The sequence below is a fragment of the Cygnus olor genome, chromosome 5, assembly GCF_009769625.2.
Source record: "Cygnus olor isolate bCygOlo1 chromosome 5, bCygOlo1.pri.v2, whole genome shotgun sequence".
Classification (NCBI taxonomy): Eukaryota; Metazoa; Chordata; class Aves; order Anseriformes; family Anatidae; genus Cygnus; species Cygnus olor.
Window position 1 is genome coordinate 57,264,469 of NC_049173.1, and position 18,258 is coordinate 57,282,726.

An 18,258-nucleotide genomic window follows, 5' to 3' on the forward strand; every position below is an offset into this window, starting at 1 on the left:
ATTGCCATTGGCCTGTGCTGGCCATCAGGCAGTCACAGCTACAGGTAAACAGTCAGCCGGTGACAAGGTCTGTAACAGAAAGTAACCAGCCAGGCTGAAAATAAAAACAACTGAAAGCACAAAACCTCTGCTTTATGCACCCCAGGATGAACCACCAGTCACCTCCCACAACTGCCACCTCCCACAGCCAGAGGACAACAGACAACTCCTCTCACCACCAGCAGAAAGCCACAGGAGATCACCACAGCTTTTTTTTTTTTTTCATACTGTTATTCTAAGCCATAAGGCAGATTTGGGTGCCTATGCAAAGAGGCCACAAGCAACCTACTATAATCACCAACAGGTCTTCTGAGCAGCTAATGTGCTGAGACGGTGTTCAGCATAATAAACTAAGATAGATAAACTCTGAAGGCAACAAGGGTCCTTTATCAAAATTAGTCCCCAACTGGAAAAGACTTTTCCAGAACCAACACAGTTAGTGAACCTGATTTATTCTCAACTGAGCCTTTTGCACACATGTAGACTACGACCATAGGTTTAAACAGAGAGATCTGGGGGAAAGGAGTACGCTTTTTATAAAAACAAGGGCTGTAGGAAAAGATATGATAATATTTTGGATCAACTGATAAGAGATATGGGAGCAGGGGTGGCAAGTTTCTGGCACACAGATACTTTCTGAGGTCCCTAGTTGCATACACCAAGTTATTCTGCAGCCCTACGACTTCCTGCTAACCTGCAAGTGTCCTTCTGCGGCTTCTGAGCTAGCAGCTATAAGAGGGTTAATGCATACTGCATAGCAATTAAAAAATAAAAAAAAAAAAGGAAAAGAAAAAAACTACAGTTAAAATAAAAAAAAAAAAGAAAAGAAGCACAAAAAATCCCACTCTCTCACACACAGAGAAAAAGCTGAGTACACTGTTAGCAGAGGGAATCCATCCATTTACACAATCCCACTCCAAGCCAGCATATTCACAGTAGTTTTCAATAAACATCTACACAAGTCACTGGAGGGGAAAAAAAAAATCTGTTTTCTTTCATACAATTCCACAAAACTAACTGTCATCACAACCATCCTTGTGGCAGAAAAGTCCATATTTGCCTGCAGTTTAATCCGTCTGCAGCTGCCCTGTGGAAAAGACAGCCAATAATTGGCTTCTTTCACCTCTGTTAACCACGAACAAAAGTGTCATTCAGCTTCCAAATGGACAGAAGGCACCAATGGATGGGCAGCTAGCTGAGCCAATGGGCTGGAATAACAATAACCCTGTAGCATTTTCTTTTTCCTTTTGTTTAGTCTTTCAAAGCCCTTAATTAAGACCCTCACAAAGCACCCCTACAGGCTCCTTTCAATGAGGCATTACACGCCTGTTTTCTTGTATTTAAGGAAGAAAAGTAACAGGGATTTCTGAAACACATTAAGCAGTATACACAATTTCCATGTATTCACAACCGAAATACTGTTACATTTCAGCTTTTAAATATTATCGGCAATAAAAAGAAGTTCAAGTTTACTGCGTCCCCTCTTGGCTCTATGTTCCTTGCTATTTTAAGGGGGAAAAAAAATACAGCCGGTCATAAACGTGACATAGCTACAGCAGCTCGCCCACATCCACCACAAGACAGCAGCTCCCAGAAGGCAGGCAACCGGCGGGGATGCGGCTGAAGCATCCCTGGGCCCGGGCAGATGAGGAAGCTGCTGCGATATGGATGCTGACTCGTGGCGACCGCAACGCCAAGCACTGGCATTGCCCAAAAACCAGCACTTGTCCACACTTGGGTACACCCTGCTGGTTTTGGTGGCCTCGCAGCCGATTCAGTGCGGGCTTGTATATAATACAGATGAAGGTCATCTGTATTCCATTACTTACAACCGAACCGATGGAGTATCAGCATTTCTATGTGAAACAGCACATCGCAGCTGCTTTGCAGCAACGTAGGCAGTCTCTGCTAAACAGCCCCTTTAACTCTTTACAGCTACAGAAACTTACTGTGTGAGACCAAACAGCAGCTCATTTCCTAAAGGACTTCTCCCCCAAACAGCAAACATAAAAGCTTTAAGAAAACCCCTATAAAATATCCTCCTCGTGGGTGTAGGCTGCGCAGGACATCCAGCCCTTTTCCACCCAAACCAGCCTATTTCCACCCAAAACCAGCCCGAGTGACAAGCTAACATGGGAGCTTGCTTGGCAGGTCACCAAGTGGCGAGGCGATGATGGGAAGGGACAGCAGGCGCAGAAGGTAGACCCAACAAGCTAACAAAGCTTGTCCTGTGAGCTGCTCAGCCCTTAGGTGGCATCTAAATCAGCCTTAGATGGCTGATTTAAGGCCCAACAAATAATACACAACTATCACCTGTTCCCCACAGCGTTCTTGCTTCCTTCTACTGCAGGAAAATAGGACATAGCTCTACCAAAAGATAAGAAAGAAAAAAAAGAAAGAATATATGCATGATTTGGTTTAAGGCCTAACTCCAAGCATACATTTTTAGGAAGCCTGCCCACAAACCTTTATCACAACTTGTTATAGCACTGGCCTTGACAGAATTTCAACATCGGTCAAGCAGAAGTTTGCTCTCACGTTGTTGTGTTATTGGCAATTCCAGTCATTATTTACCAGAGGAGTTCAAGAGCAGCAGCAAACAGAAAGGACAGCAATTTAAATTCCAACAATGCACATCAAGTGTCATCCCGAGTGCATCCAATGCATCAGCTACAAAAAATATCTCAATGAGAGCCTCTGATATAACACATTTCAAAACCAACTCCCAAACCACCCCAAGTAATCCCCTACACGTCATACAGCATAGCGAGGCACACAGATTCTCACTGGAAGTAACACATGCCACTGCAATATAGTGTAAAAAAGACAACCAAGACTTACCCCCCCCTCCCTCTTGCCTGGCCCCCCAAAAAAGCCCCAGACTCGGAGCATTTTTCTACAGGTAGAGCACAAAGGGGAAGACCTGCCTCTTGCTAGTGCATGGCTTAGCATCCAACACAGATAGATCTCACTACCTACACACAGCTACGGCCTGAAAAGAACAAATAGAATAAATAAAAAGGCACACTTTGCTAGTGGAATTGTGGCAGCAGTAGCACAGGTTGGCAGACTGTCCCTTTGCTCACACTGGCAAAGCTGCCCTCGTATCAGGACAGGATCCCTCCGTCCCTGCTCGGTGTCTCGTCACCCAAGCAGAATGAGCTGCATCAGCACGAGCAGGGTTTGCTGCTACAGCTGTCCGCACATCGGGGGAAACTGCCAGCAGGACTTGGTTGGTCAGGAATCGCAGCCCAAACTGAATAGCTGTGCTAACCAAATTCAGTAGTAGAGCTCTGCACTTCTGGATTCTCCCCTAATATCAACAAAAGATAATAACACTTACTACTGCTGACACAAGAATCTAAAGAAGTAAGAACTGTTAGCGTATTTTCTATTTCTTTAAAAGAAAATCATAAAAGCAAATGAAATCTTTCTCAGAAACTCTCAGACAAAAACTGACAGCCACTGCCTGTCCCTGTCATGAATAAATGAGGTCAAAGAAGCACTTATTACTAGTTATTTTCTTGAAAAGGTCAATTTCTCTCTTCAGTTTAACACTGTTCTTAGTACTTACATGACTACACTTATATTTAAAACTGAGTAGATTTTTATCACTAAACTGTCAAGAGAAAAACAGCATACTTAATGCAAATACAACATCACAAGTATTTACCTGAGAAACAAAGACCTACCACATGAACTATCTAGCCCACACTTTGCAACAGAGATTAAGGCTTGTCAAGTTTAATCATGTACATAGGATCAATTTTATTTTTTTTATAATATAAACACATCTAATGCACGTGTGATGGAAAAGCAAGAGACCCACAAAAGGCAATCAAGTAATCTGTCTGTATTTCCAGCCTGCCTGTAGACAGAAGTTGCATGTGCATCTTCCTGGCAGCATGCATTTGGCAGATGAATCCAAACAAGAAAATTGGACTTGCAAACCTGTGTCTCCTCAGCTTTCTCCACACAAAGAACACGGCCGTGTTCCTGCTCCATGATAACTATCACATGGGCAGGGAAACACACCCCAGTTCTTACCTCAAGGCCACTGATCAACATAAATTATGTTTTGATGAAAAAACAATGTTATTGTTAAGACAGAATGCTAAAGGATGATGCGAGCTGGACAAAGCACATACCCCAAGCTCCATTAATAAAGACATCTGGTTTTCCTTGCTCTCACTTATTTCAATCCAGTCTGGTTTCTTCTCCCTTTAAAGACTGTTTTACTGAATCAGTAAGCTGGGACCAGCAAAACTTGTCGTGCAGCTCAAAACCTGCCCCAGGTACGGACACCTAAGGGCTAGCAACGCACCGTCTCCCTCATTACCAATTTCATCCCTTACTACCATCAGCTTTTCCAATCTACAGCCAGCAAAACTGCGAAAAGATACTACTAAAAAATTAACCCCCCCCAAAAGTTAAGAGGGTGAAAGGGTTTTATTGGGACTGGTAAGCCCTATTCTCTTTTAATTTGTTAAGTGTTATAAAAGTTGGAAACCAGATCTGAACTAGCACTCTGCACTTACGGTGTCAGATCCCACAATAAACACCAACACATCTCAGAGTCACCACCAAATCTGAAAGGTATTTCTGCTGCTTTTTACTCTATTTACCACAAAACAGTTACGTACGGACTACAACAGTAACCATGGCAGAGAAGGCAGCATCCACATCCCTTGGACAGATCAGGCTGTATCTTGTATAGTGTACAGACTAATACAAGTTGCAGAGGACAAAGCTCTTAGAACTAATTCTGTACCACCCACTCCAAGAAACAATCAAGAAGTCGTGCCTCCTCCAACTACCACTGACTTAAGATAAAAAGATTTTAACAAAGAACTTCTCTGCTTTGTTTTTGCCCATCTTTACCACTTGTATTTTTTTTTCCTCCACACTACGTACCAGGAAGGGCAGTATGATGAGCAATCAGAAAGATATAAACCTGAGAATTTCCACCAGATTAAATATGTATTTCTTTGCTATCGCAGGAGCAATCAGTCTGGCAACATTGCATCACATCCAGCTCATAAGGAGTCATTCTCTTTTGACATTTAAATAGTATATGACTAAACAGCAGTTGCTAGTAAAAAGAAATGGCTGAATTAATAGATGTTAGTCACTAATTTATATTTCCTTTCCTTTTTACCTGAATCACCCCACCACAGTATAAAAGGGAGGTGCAAACTAGTGTTTTTCTGGTGAACACGTACTGCCTTCAGTGAAGAGAGAAACATTTAAAACTCACTAATTCTCTCCACCTAGTAGTTGTGCTTCGGCGAAACGAAGCTTAACACGCAATGTAAAAGGTATAAATTATGTTTTCAAGACAGCTTCAGGCACTGCCGTGTTTGGAATTGCTTACCGAGCAACTACGGCTCTCCAAACAAACTCCTGTGCAGAAGGGTAAAGGGCAGTGAAGGTAATTATTGGAAGGAAATCTCTCCCTAGGCCAGAAAAGAATAATTAAGCTCATGCATGTTAAATCACACAGGGGAATTTAATACTGAAGTAATCAAGTGTAAGCGATAGCAAGACCTATCTACAATTTTCTTGAAAGGAAATTAAGGCAGTGGTAATCTAAAGTGTGATTGTTTAGGCAACACAAACACAGTATCCCCAAAGTTAATTCGTGTTCTTTGTATAAATGTATACACTTCCCCAACACACACACATATATATGTCCCTCCACCCCCTGGAGAAAACATGCAGTAACCCAGTAATTAAACGAGTGTGCTGAAACCTAAAGCAGTTAAACTGCATTCTGCAAGCCCGGATCCAACATAGTTTACTTATTGCTCATTAATCTCTCCCCAGATAGCATCTTTTCAACAGTTAAAAATACTTAAAATGTGACCGAGATTTTCAACGTTTAAGATGCTTGTTGTGCTTCAACCACCATTGTGTTTTGGAAACTGCCTTCTTCAAATGACTGCAACATATGGGAACAAGTGTGACGAGCTTCTAGTCTAGCAGTTCCTCAAAAGCCTCGGGCTATTGTGCAAAAACCTAATGAAAGTCATTTGAACAACCCAAAAAGATTTGTGAAGAAAAGCTGCAACAGAATCTCCTCCTTCTATGCGAGTTGCGTTATCTGGGGCAAAGAGCCTTTCTAAGGCATTAGCAATGCCTTATTGCTGGCAAGACAGCATCAGAGTAGGCTTTGCTTGCATTTTTAATTACACAAACACTTGGTTATTATTCACTGAAGCTTCTCGGATGATCTGCATATATTCTCTGGAAATAAACTATGCCCTAACTGCTTTTAAAAATATAAAGCACATACAGAGTCTGCGCTCTTATACAGTTCAGGGAAATCTAAAAGAGACTATTCAGTAATGAAAGGTTAAGAAGAAAATCCCATATAAACCCATGCTTGCGAGTCTGAGCTCCAAAAGAGAAGCAAAATGTTTACAGTAGACAAACCTTAAGGCTTTCCCACTATTTTTGGAGATATGCATTGTTAAGAGATCTGCCATCGGCCTCAAAAGAAGTGTCTGCTAACACTGTTGTGCTGCAAGAACTGTTCTGCTTCCTTTACAAAACTTTTAACAACTTCATAATTGCTTGCCTCTTAACCTCTTCAGCAAATCCCTTAGATTAACTTTCCAAACTGTACCTCTACGTACCAATACGTTTCTGTGGAGGTACAGAGCTAACCCAAACAGCGTCTGCACAGCGATCCCCACCACCACACGTACACCTTGCTCTGTACTACAAACACACAGGAAGGACTCCAACCCTGAAGCAACGTGTTGCTACTCCAGGGTTTCTTTTTTAAATCGGAGGTGCAGGGACTTTTGTAATATTGAAGATGGTCACATACAAAATACTCTGCATCTTTGCTGGTGATTCATGCCGTGATTCACCTGTTGTCTTAAAATCAGAAGCCACTTTTCAACCTGGCACAGTAGTTCAAGAAGGGCACCCACAATTAAAAATGTACTTAATTAAAATGAGATGAGCAATTGTAGGCACCACAGATTTGTTGTCCTTTTTCTCCATAAGAGCAAAATGAATTCTGATTTACCATCTTTGGATTTTTTTTGCTTCTGTTTCTGTTTTTGTTTGTTTTTTACAACATGTGTGTGATCTTGGAGGTCTCTTCCAACCTAGATGATTCTGCGATAAATACCATGGAGAATCCTTGGTTTCGCCAGTACCTCAAAAGTGTGAGAAGCCAGCAGGGACTGACTGTGCAGGAGCTACAGGTGGAAGTCATGTTCAACTAGCACCTGTTGAAAAGAAGTAGGCTGGAGAACAGGGATAACCCAGCAATGCCATCAGTCCTCAATGCTGCAACACACAAACAGGACAGTGAAAAAAGTCATTTTAAAAAGTCATCTAGAGTTTAGTAAAGCACACATTGAGTACTTGGCCATTCAACAGGTCCAGCTCCATGCAGGCAAACGCATAATCATTTTTGTCATGACTAATATTTACTGCTCTAAAGTTGTAGAAAAAAGCTCAGACTTCTTTGAGCTGTACTGTCAACAAGTGAGGGGACTCCACTCCAGGGAGAGCAAGGTGGCTTTAGAGGACATAGCAAAATTAATACATCCACAGATGTTTGCCAATTAATGTGATGTTCTATAAAACAGCCCCAAACCAGAAAAGCAATGGGAACGTATGGCAGTACGTGTGCTTTGGGTATCAGACTGTCAGACAGGATGGGTATGATGCTCAAGTCCCAGGCTTTCAAGTACACATCTTGTGGTCATCAGGGAGCAAAGCAAGGGAGCTAAACATTTTGTTTCGGTAGCATGAGGCACGTATGACCACCTATTCTGCACTAGCACAAGTGAAGCTCATGGAGGAAGATGATTTCATATTGCCCTGCTAAGGCAGAATTTCTTAACTTTGTGATTACTAAGCTACATGCACATTACATGCCTCATGGTTGGAAGCATTTGTTTCTGTTACATTTATTATACCAACTGAGCTTACACATACAAAGAGCAACTTGCTGGCACACTTGCTAAGACAACAGATCGCAGGGGCTCAAACTGTACAGAGCTCCCTGCCAGCCCCACATCGCACAGCCCAAGGGCCTCGGTGCTGCCAGACAGACCCGAGCGAGAAGCAAGCCCTGAGTGTTGTCCCCTGCCAGGGGCTTGGGTGGCAGGGAGCTGAAACAGCAGCTGTCGAATCCAAGAGACGATGGCGAAGGACAAGCTGGGTGTAGAGCAACCTGCACAGCAGCATGGCCTATGTAATCCAACTGGTCCTTTTCTAGCAAGACGGGAAACCCATTACTGAACTCAACTTGATGAAAAAATGGCATTGGGAAAGATATTTTTGATGTTCAATATTGTTATTTCCCTATTTTCTGTTCATGACGGCACTGAATGAACTGAGACCCAGTGATGCACTTTGCCTGAAGGAACTGGGGAATGTGCTTGGTTAGATAAGTCCAACAAATACCCAGGGTATTTGGATATACATGTCAACCCCATGTGCGATGGAATCTCCCCCGATGATGATATCAGGACACAAAAATTTGTCTTATGTAAACGAAGAGACAACAGTACAAGCAGTCCTACTCTTGAGCAGGATTTTTGATATGTTGTTGCTTAAATTAAAGCCTTTTTTTTTTTTTTTTTTTACTGGTACAATTACTCAGGAGTATTTTTTTAAAGGAAGAATTGGCTCTGCTGCACCATTGCAGAGGTCTCTGCTGAAGCAGTGAGCAACTGCTATTTATTATCCTCACAAGAGATCAAAAACCTGCATAAAAAAATAAATATCAGGATACTGCACGTTTTCTGACCTGGAAACCAGAGAGCTGTTTTTGTTGGAAACACGGTAAAAAACAGTAACAAAAAACATGTAAAGAAATTAGTTGGAGATTTTGAAAATGAGATTTCAAGGAAGAGCACGTCAATTCTAAATAAATAATTGACCTAGATATTCAAGAGATGTAATGTCTCCACTAAACACTCATAGTGCTAGCACATTTGCCCTTGGAAGAGACATGGATTTTCTACACCTAACAAGACTCACACTAGTTCTGTAAAATATTAACAGTTTGGTCAATATTAGCACATGCATTTTCTCTCTTTTTTTTTTCCCCTTCCCAAATCCAAGTGTTAAAACCACCAGCAGTAACAACTATCAGAAGGCAGAAGCCTGTCCAGGTCCAAACCAGCAGCAGCTACATTTTCAAAGCACAGCCCCATAGCATGTGAAGTTGTTCAGGATCTTATCCTTTCCTTCCCCACTGCAACCTCCATGAAGACCACTGGGGACTCCAAGGAGACGCCCAGCGAGGCCACAGCTGGGTGCGCAGTCAGTGCTCCAGATGGGCAGCCACGTGAGCAGAACCGCAACCAGGAGAGATGAACAAGGAGCCTGTAGATCATTGCTGACTGCAGCTTTGTGAAGTTCTCTTAGAGCTGCAGGCACAACTCCTGGTCCAAAGGAGGTCTCCTCTGGTTCAAAACCAATACGTTCCTCTCGCCTTCAACCGTGCCTCCTGAAAAAGAAGATGGCTCTCTCAAAGCTTGCGCATGCTGGAGCTGAGCCAAGCTGGATCCACCAGCCCTGCCAAGCCGAGAAGCACAGGCAGGTCTCTGTGCAGAGAGATCAGCTGCTCTTGAGACCTGGCCCTGCACACCCAGATCTCTGCTTTCAGAGACACGGCCACGTTACTGACGTTGGCTGCCGACATGGTTTGTTGTCCACCTGGGATTCCCTTCCCTCAGCCACACGTGGCCACGCGAGGCACGACGGCCTTGGCAGGAGTGTTTTGTGAGCTCCCTACAAAGCTCGCGGCCAGCTTACGAGGCCGAAGCCTCCAGGCCTGTGCCCTCACAGCCCCATGTGCTGCTTGCAAAGACAGCAATGAAACATCCCATATGTTTTCTTTGTCAGTAACACGCCTATTGAAAGCACAGCCACACGGGTCTCCCCGCTGAGACACCGGGTCAGGCTATTCATGTGCAGCTATGCAGATGTCAGAAGGTAATGGGAGAACTCCCAAACAACAACACATTTTCACAGGACAAGGTTATAAAATACACAACTGTGCTTGCAGCATCATTAAGCTAAATTAAACAGGTTTAGGCCTCCCCTGCATACCTCAGAAATTGCACATCCATTTATGATTCATTGCTAATTGTGCACCATTCGAAAGCCCCAACACACTTTCTCAAAGATTTCAGGGTGAAGAAAAGCCCTTGTGAGACCTAGCATTCCCCCAGCACTGGCGGGGGGAGAGGAAAGAAGGAAGTACAGCACTTAAATAATCATACTTAAATAATAAAGCGCTCAACTGAGAGCTGCAAAGACAGCTGTTTGCTCTCCGGAGGCCCGATTTCTCAGGGCACTCCTCACAACGCTCTCAACAACTTAACCTCCCTTTGGGATTTCTCCTGATTTCTTCCTCAAGATTAAGAAATAGCACTTGCTCTCATGGCGAGTGTCTTTCTTCCTTCCCCAATCACACCACCGTCTGTATCACTCCTGTTCCCTCCCTCCAGACCACAGAGACGGTCTGAGGTTCCTCCTGCACCGTTAATGTAAGACTCACAGGAATTGATTTCTGTATTTTAAAGAGTTCCTCCATTTTCATTAGTTTTCTTACTCCTGAACACAATTATCTTCAATATTTCCTCAACTTCAGGTGATAAAAAAGTCAGACTGAAAAATTGCTTAATACTCATCTTCCCTGTATCAAAACCTTGAGGCGGAGTTGTCAAAAATCACAGATCATTGTCTGAAGGACTTACAGGCAAAGTTATAGAGCAGAACTTTTAATTAAATGTGGAGTTATCGGTAACAGTTGGCCAACAACAAAATCTACTGTCATACTGTGCATCACGTTTCAGCAACAGACCTTCTAAGTTTCAGGAGTTACCCTGTGTTATAGTACCAAACATCTGGCTATGCTTAAGAGTGGCATCGCTTGACAAACAAGAGAAACATTTTTCAACAGTGCAAAACGCACTGCCCTTATGTTCCACATGCTCATTGCTTTTCAGGTGTCCTTAGCCAATTGTACTCGTTACTTGGGAATGCAAAATACAAACAATGAAAGCCTGTAAGGAAGTCATTTTATTTCTGCCATGCAGCGAAGATCATTTTTCATCTGACAAGATACCAAATGAAATCATCCAGACATGTTTTTTAACATGTTTACAAAAAAATTACAGTTGAAATTCTCTTCCCTAAGAGAATTTTACTAATTTCTAGGCACATCGTATGAGTGAACGGCCCACCTAAGAAAAATATGACCCCCCTGTAATTCAGTGAGTATGCAGAGTAAATATAAAAAGCACCTGGAAAACGAGGCAGGCAACAGTTCATCGGGTGATGTTCTTCATTTCCAAAGCCAAACATCTTGCACAGCTGTCAGACCCCGCTCCACCAGGGCACACACGCAGATATCACCTGCTCAAGAGTAGCTATCTGCTTTTTTCCCCAAACATGTTATCACATCGATTGACACTATGCACAAAGCTATCAGTTATCTGTTATGTATTCTAATTCTTTTTTTTTTTTGAACACACCCAAACTCAAGTGCTCATTTTGAGACCAATACAGTGCTCCGTTGTTCTCTCTGAGATGTATATCAGTAACAATGTCATTTTATTGACTATGCAGAATGTGCTGTCAAATTCAGGATAAAGCTGAAACCCAGTTTGGTTCCCCCCCCCCATCTCTCAGCCACTATAGTACATTTCTGCAAGTTCTGGCCTTGCTACAGTCCTGGAACAGTTAAATTATTCAACAGTAAAACGAAATGCAGTCAACTATTTCAGTTATGTATTTTAAAATACATGACATAAGATTTGAAAATATTAGAAACTTTCTACTTCAGTGAAACTCGCTGACAGCTGCAGTAACTCAGCACTTTTAAAAATAAAGTCCACTCTTCTGCCAGGTAGATCACATGCCGTTTCTGCATCATTTAATTACACTTTCCAAGCACCAACACATACAACGCTAGATGCTCTCCGTTTGGACTTCACAGCTTTATTTGGTTCCCAAACTCAAATGAATCTGGACCCTATTCTGATAGAAAGGCTTTCGCACAATTTCCTAGTGAGGACGGTGCTTACACAGTGATGTCGACGTCCTCCTCTCCTGTGTCTAAGCCACTGTCCCACACCCCCTGAGCTGTTTGCTTCTGTGTTAGCAGAGGAAGTGTTCACAGCTGCGCCCACGTTCCCAAAAGGGCTCTGTAGGGCAACTGCGCAGTGGGAAATAATTAAGAACCAATATCACATGAGCAGAAATCTCTTTTCTGACCACAGTTTCAGAATATCTTATCAGAAAACTGCAGTAGTACTTGAAAGGCAGGTATGAAAAACTACAGAAGAGAATTTCCCTGTAGCAAAACCCTGGGTCACCACCGCAGCAGTCTTCCAGGTAGGGAGGGTGGCCAGGGACCTCTAACGTTTGGAAATGCTCTCGAAACCTCTGCTAACACAGGCTTCCTAACATTTAAATCCTCAGCCTCTGTTTACAGGTTTCTTTTCATCATTTTGATCATGTCGGGATGGCTTCTTCTCCTGACTTATCCTCTTGTGTGTCTTCTCCGACCTTTGTCTCCTGTTTCTAGGATCGTGCAGATTTCTCCCCCAGGCTGCGTTTGACTTTGGACTTCCTCCTTGAAGAGACCCAAAGTCAGGGCCCGACAGCACAGAGCGCAGCCTGAACCCCACTGGGATCCCGGTGGGATAGCTGCTGGCCATGAAGTCCCACACACAGCACCGAAGCTAAAGAGCCTCATCCATTTCACTCCGTTGCTTGTTTGCAAAACACTAAGCAGGCAAATCCCAGTTGTTTGCAAATTCCCCAGCACATAAACACATCAGCTCGTATCCATTCCCAACACAAGGGAGATCTTTAGGAACAAGCACAAAGGTGGCGGAGAAGAGGGAAGGGAAGAGCACGACTGACGCTCAGAGACCCTCCCTGAGCCCAGCAGCTCCCACCCTCTCTAAAACGAGATATGGGTGCTCAGCCCTTCCGAAATCTAGGCCAGTAATTTTCTCTGGGTAAATAAGAGCTTGTGTTCTGCAAAAATTGCTGGCTTAGATGTAGAATACAAAACAAATAAAGATCCTTGCGGAGGAGGTTTCTTTGGGTTTTGTTTTGTTTTTGAGTCCTTATATTACAGCTTCCATATTTTCCATCTCAAGCAGATAGTTACTAGTAAATTCCTCTCGAGAACTAGCTAATTATTTACTGGCATAAACCTGCTTACACTAAAGTCCAACCTTTTTTTTTCTCCACACTGCAGACTTATCTTAGTATTTGCTCCCCCAAGTCACATTTATGAGCCTCTGCCAGTAAGCACCAAACAAGAAATGACATATTGCTGATATAAATGAGCTCAACATATCAAACACACGCCAAATACCTGACAAATTGTGTGTTACGGTGGGGCATTGGGTTTTTTCAGGGAGGAAGAAAAGGAAAAGAGGGGTAGTGGCCAAACACGAAGTCTGCTGCCAACAGAGAACATAAAAAGGGCAAAAATATGCAACGGGCTTTGAAACAACAACCTCACTTCTCTGTGCACCACTTCGCACGCCCCGGAGCAGCCCAACGTCGCGCAGATGGAGCCAGTCCCCTCGTGCCAGCTGCACGTCACCACGCCACGGCAGCAGCACCAGGACCGGAGAGGTGCCATGGCTGAAAGGTGCACACCTCCAGCATCCCCGAGATGAGGGACAGGTAAAGCCCCTGCCAGTTTTAGGGCCGGGTTCTGTCCGTTTGCACCAGCCAGGGAAGTGGGGCTGCACCAGCACCAGGGGTTAGTAAAGCAGGGTAACAACGTTTCTGCTGATTAACAAAAATACGGGCATTAAAATGGCATGATTGTACCTTTCCTGAAGAATTATGGAAAGCATGTTTCTCATAAGACAGAATGAGTGTTTTATTACTTGCCATCCTAACACCAGTATACAGCGAATGCAAGCAAAGACCTAGAAAGTGCAACTGTGAAACCTTCTAATTAGATAAGGCTTCTCTATCTCAGGAGGGCAGCAATTATGCTACATTTTCCAGACTCAAGGCCAGGTCTGGACATCCCTGCTTTTCACCATAACCACTCTGCGAGACAGCATTCGCAGAACATCAGCCAGGTCTTGACCATGCTTATCTGACAACAGCGGGATGCTCAATGCCCACGTGTTGGTGCCTGGTATATGAGGAGGCCACATCTCACATCCACCCACCGCGTTGCATCACCATTCTACAAAAAATAAAAGTGCCAGAAAGGAAGACACAAAAACACTCAAGCTTTGCTGATTCCAAACAGAACCATATAATTTTGCCATTTATACATAAACACAGCAGGAAATTAACTCAAACGTGAAACAGCGGGGGTATTTCTACATAGTCTGTATACTGAAAAGGCAATCAGCTCTCTACAGTTGCTGAACCAGCCTATGTTACAAAATGACTAAAACAGGATCCTTCTGAACATGGACACCTCAATCGTACGGAGCTCTTGCATAACACAGCACACAGAAAGGCTGCCAGAAGTAAGCTAGATGGGTTAGGAAAAACAAAAGGCGAGAGGACTGTTCCATCCCGCAGAGGACTATCCTTTATGGGAGAAGTGGATAAAGGAGATTTGAGGTTTTTGAGAGGCAATGGATTTGGAAGGAGGGAACACTAGAACACGGCCAGCAAAACTGGAGTGCTTTTAAAACAAAAGCAAGCAGCGATTGTGGGCTTGCTTCACAAAGGGAGGGTAGCAGAGAGTATAAACAAGTGTGCCGTTTCTAGCATTTGTGCCCAGCGTTGTGTAGAAGCGTTAAGACTTCAGGGCCACCAGGGGCTTGAAAGCACTCCCTTCGCAACTCAAGGGAAGAAAAATTAAAGCCATGGACCTTGCCACTAGGAAAATATGAGAGTAGCAGTGGGGGGAGGGAAATCCTGGACAAGTTCATCAGAGGCACTAAAAAGAAAGTTATCTGCAAAGTTTTCATATTTAAAGTGCCCAAAATATAATTGCAGGCCCTGCGAAGGGACTGCATCACCGACGGCTGTCAGGCAAGCCCCTGAAACAGCCAGGCCCATTTAAGACATCCCTGAAGCCATTATCTAGGATTATCTGCTTTTTGTCTCCTGCAGAGCACTCACGCAAGCATCAGCCTCCCAAAACAGGGATTTCAGTTCCCAGACAGGCACCCATGGGAAGCAGAAGCACCATGAGCATGCCCTGCTCTAACTTCCTTCCATTAACGTGGAAGTTTTCTAGCACACAGGACGTGAAATGTCACAGCAAAGATGGGAAACGTATGGCACTGATTAGCAAAGCCAAACAAACACTTGGACATTATTGCATAGGCATATCAACTTGTCAGACGGCAGTTATTTTGCAACAAAGTAAAATCACAACCTTCACAAACAGAGAGCCAGGCAGCTGGTAATTAAGCGTTACATAAACACCCACCTAAATTACACAAAGCCAATGGCCACCTCCAGCACAAGCACCAGGCAATTACCCCGGCGGTGTCCTCCCGGCTCCCTCCCCATCCCTCCCCTCCCACCACCACCACCCCCCTGCCACCCCCCAGCTCCCCAGGGCTCTCCTACCTCCCAGCACCACCACCGAGACGAGGTGCCGGCAGCTGGGGGCACACTTTTGCCTTCCTTTCCTCAGGCCCTGTCAGCGGGTCAGCCCGTCCCTCAGCGCTGTGGGGCCTGACATGGCTATCCCCATGGCCATCCCCACAGGCTTCCCTGCTCAGCACGCATCCCCCCAGAGGTCTGCTGGACCTTCCACAAGCCACCGAAGGGCAGGAACGTGCAATGCCATGGTCAGAGGCTGAAGGAAACGCAGGGCGAGACCGGGAGTCCCGAGGGACGCGCTCCCAAGGCCCCGAAGGAGTCACCGCCTGGCCCTTCGCTGCGGCCCCAGGAACACGGCGCTGCCTTAACAACGCGAGTGGAGGTTACGTTAAGTTATTAAAATGAACACAGGGAAATTAAAACACGAGTAGTAAAACAGAAATGCCAGCTCCCTTCCACGCTTCTCCGCTGCCTTGGAAGTCCTTGGCTGCCAGCTCGGGTTAATTGTCAGCAACAGCTCCCACTCTCTCTCCCGGCCAAAGCCAAAAATGTAGGCATGACTTGGCCCTTGGTATTGCAGCCCATTCCCTGCAGCCCTCCTTCAGCCATCTCCACGCCACGGACTCTCTGCTGCTACGGCTATAATCAAAAAAAGCCCCGTAGCAATGCAAAGGGGATTTCCTGGCATAGCTGTGCTGCCAGGCACGGAGCATGGGGAAGCTTTCTTCTCTTCGTGTCGCTAAGACGCTTGGCCGTGACACCAACGTGTCAGCTAGGGGGTGTGATTTATTTATTACTTTTTTTTTTTTTTTTTTTTGCTCCACACAAGCTAATTCAGCTTCTCTGGCAAAGCTACACGCTACACAGCCTGAGCAGGTTCAGAGGTGAGTTTTCTATGCCCTACAAAACTGTTTTGTGCATACCCTACACTTCCAGCAGCCGTGCTGCAACAGAGGCTTATTCAAGTGCAGAAGTGCCACGAAGGCACCCATTTTTTCATGTTGTAAATGAGGAAACAAGAGCCAAGACACAAATGGGAATCCTCCACAGCCGCAGCAGGAGATGGCCACGAAGCTGCTGCTCGCTTTCAAACTGGGCCAACCAAGGCAGACACAAACACCCCTCCCTCCACGTGTGCGTGTGTGTGTGTGTCCCCTCTCGATTTGGCCATAAGCTGGAGCACAAGCCTTCTGGGAACCTACCTGCTCGGAAAGTAGGAAGCTACACCTGAAACTCTTTGGCAGCCTTATCTGCAATGGGTGTTGGCTATGACAACTCGCACCCATTAGCCGGCAAATGCCATGTTGCAGGCACGCAGGGATGTACCGATCCCATTTCACAAGGCAGCCAGACGACGCAGGAGCCATAAAACCCAGCGCTCAAACGTGGCTTCCGCCAAATACTCTCCAAGTAGCTTCTGACACGGGGCAGCAGCCCCGCTTCGCCTGGGGGGCCACAGAAGGCACGTTACCGGCCAGCCTGAGGCCTCCCAGCCCCGGGCTCCCTCCCTGTCCCCCAGCCGGGCACCCCACGGGGGCGGCTCGCAGGAGGGCTCCCGGTGCCCGCGGACAGGAGCAGGGCCTGGTGCTTGCCCAAGCAGGGTGGGGAAACCGGGACCCCGCTCAGCGGCCGGAGCCTCCGGTGACCCGCAGGCAGATCCAGGCGCTGCCAAACAAAGGGAGCGAGGCGCCGCGTCCGAGGGCAGACGCGCTTCTCGTGTTGGCACGGCGCGGGGAGCGGGGCCGGACCCACGGCTCCTCGCGAGCAACCCCGCGGGTCCGGGGGCCGCCGCCCGGCCCTGCCGCGAGGCTGTGCCGCAGGACCGGCAGGGAGCCCCCCGCCCTGCCCTCCCGGGGCCGGCCCGCGGGGGAAGCCGGGGCCTCCGCCGGCCGGCCCGCAGCACACCGCCGCCACCGGGGGTCCGCGGCCGCGCTCCCCCCCCGTCCCCGGCCGCCTCCACCTGCCGCCGCCCCCTACCCGGGGTTTAAAGGCGGAGGGGCCGTAGCCCCCCCCCGCCAGCCCCCCGCCCCCCGGCCCCACTCACAGGGCGTGCGTGAAGGCGCTGAGTCCCGGGGGCACGGCGGCCAGCCCCCTGCCGGAGCAGTCCACTCCTCGGTCCCCGTCGCAGCTGCAGGCGGCCGGGCAGGGCGGGGGGGAGGCCCCGCCGCCGGGCCCTCCGGCCGAGCTCCCCGGGCCCCATGCGACGAGGCCGAGCAGAGCGAGGAGGCACCGCATCGCCGGCCCCCCCGCCCGCCCGCCGCGGCACGGCACGGCACGGCTCGGCCCCCCGCAAAAACGCGAGAATAATGAAAACAATAGCTAAAAAAAATTAAAAGCACGGAAACGACCAACGATAAATAATTAAAAAAAGCCCTCTCCGGCCGCCAGCCCGGTGCTGGCCGGCGCGGCGCGGCCCTGGGGCTGTCTCAGCGGCGCGCCCGCCCCATGCAGCGCCGTGCCCTGCCCTGCCCTGCCCGGCCCGGCTCAGCCCCGCAGGTAGGGCGCGGGGGCGGCCATCGCCGGCTGCCGCGGGGCGGTCCCCAGGGAGCGCGGCCGCCGAGCGGCGCGGGGCTGCGGCGGGGCTGCGGGGCGCCGCCCGCCCCTCCCGGCCCTGGGTCGCTGCGAGCCGCGGCGGCGGCTGCTGCTGCTGCTGTGCGCCCTGCGCCGAGGTGCATA

The 18,258-nt window shown here is 47.0% G+C and overlaps 1 protein-coding gene across 2 annotated transcripts in view; it reads right to left on the reverse strand.

Annotated features, from left to right (window-relative positions):
* The window catches only part of LGR4 (leucine rich repeat containing G protein-coupled receptor 4), a 74,812-nt gene extending 56,972 nt beyond the window's left edge, over positions 1-17,840 (reverse strand). The window contains exon 1 of one of the 2 annotated variants that reach the window (XM_040557392.1): positions 17,627-17,840. In XM_040557392.1, coding sequence (XP_040413326.1) covers positions 17,627-17,817 — 191 coding nt within the window. In that variant the 5' untranslated portion in view covers positions 17,818-17,840. The remainder of the gene's footprint in view (positions 1-17,626) is intronic. The other variant, XM_040557391.1, reaches the window with a different exon arrangement.
* Positions 17,841-18,258: the final 418 nt, after the last annotated feature.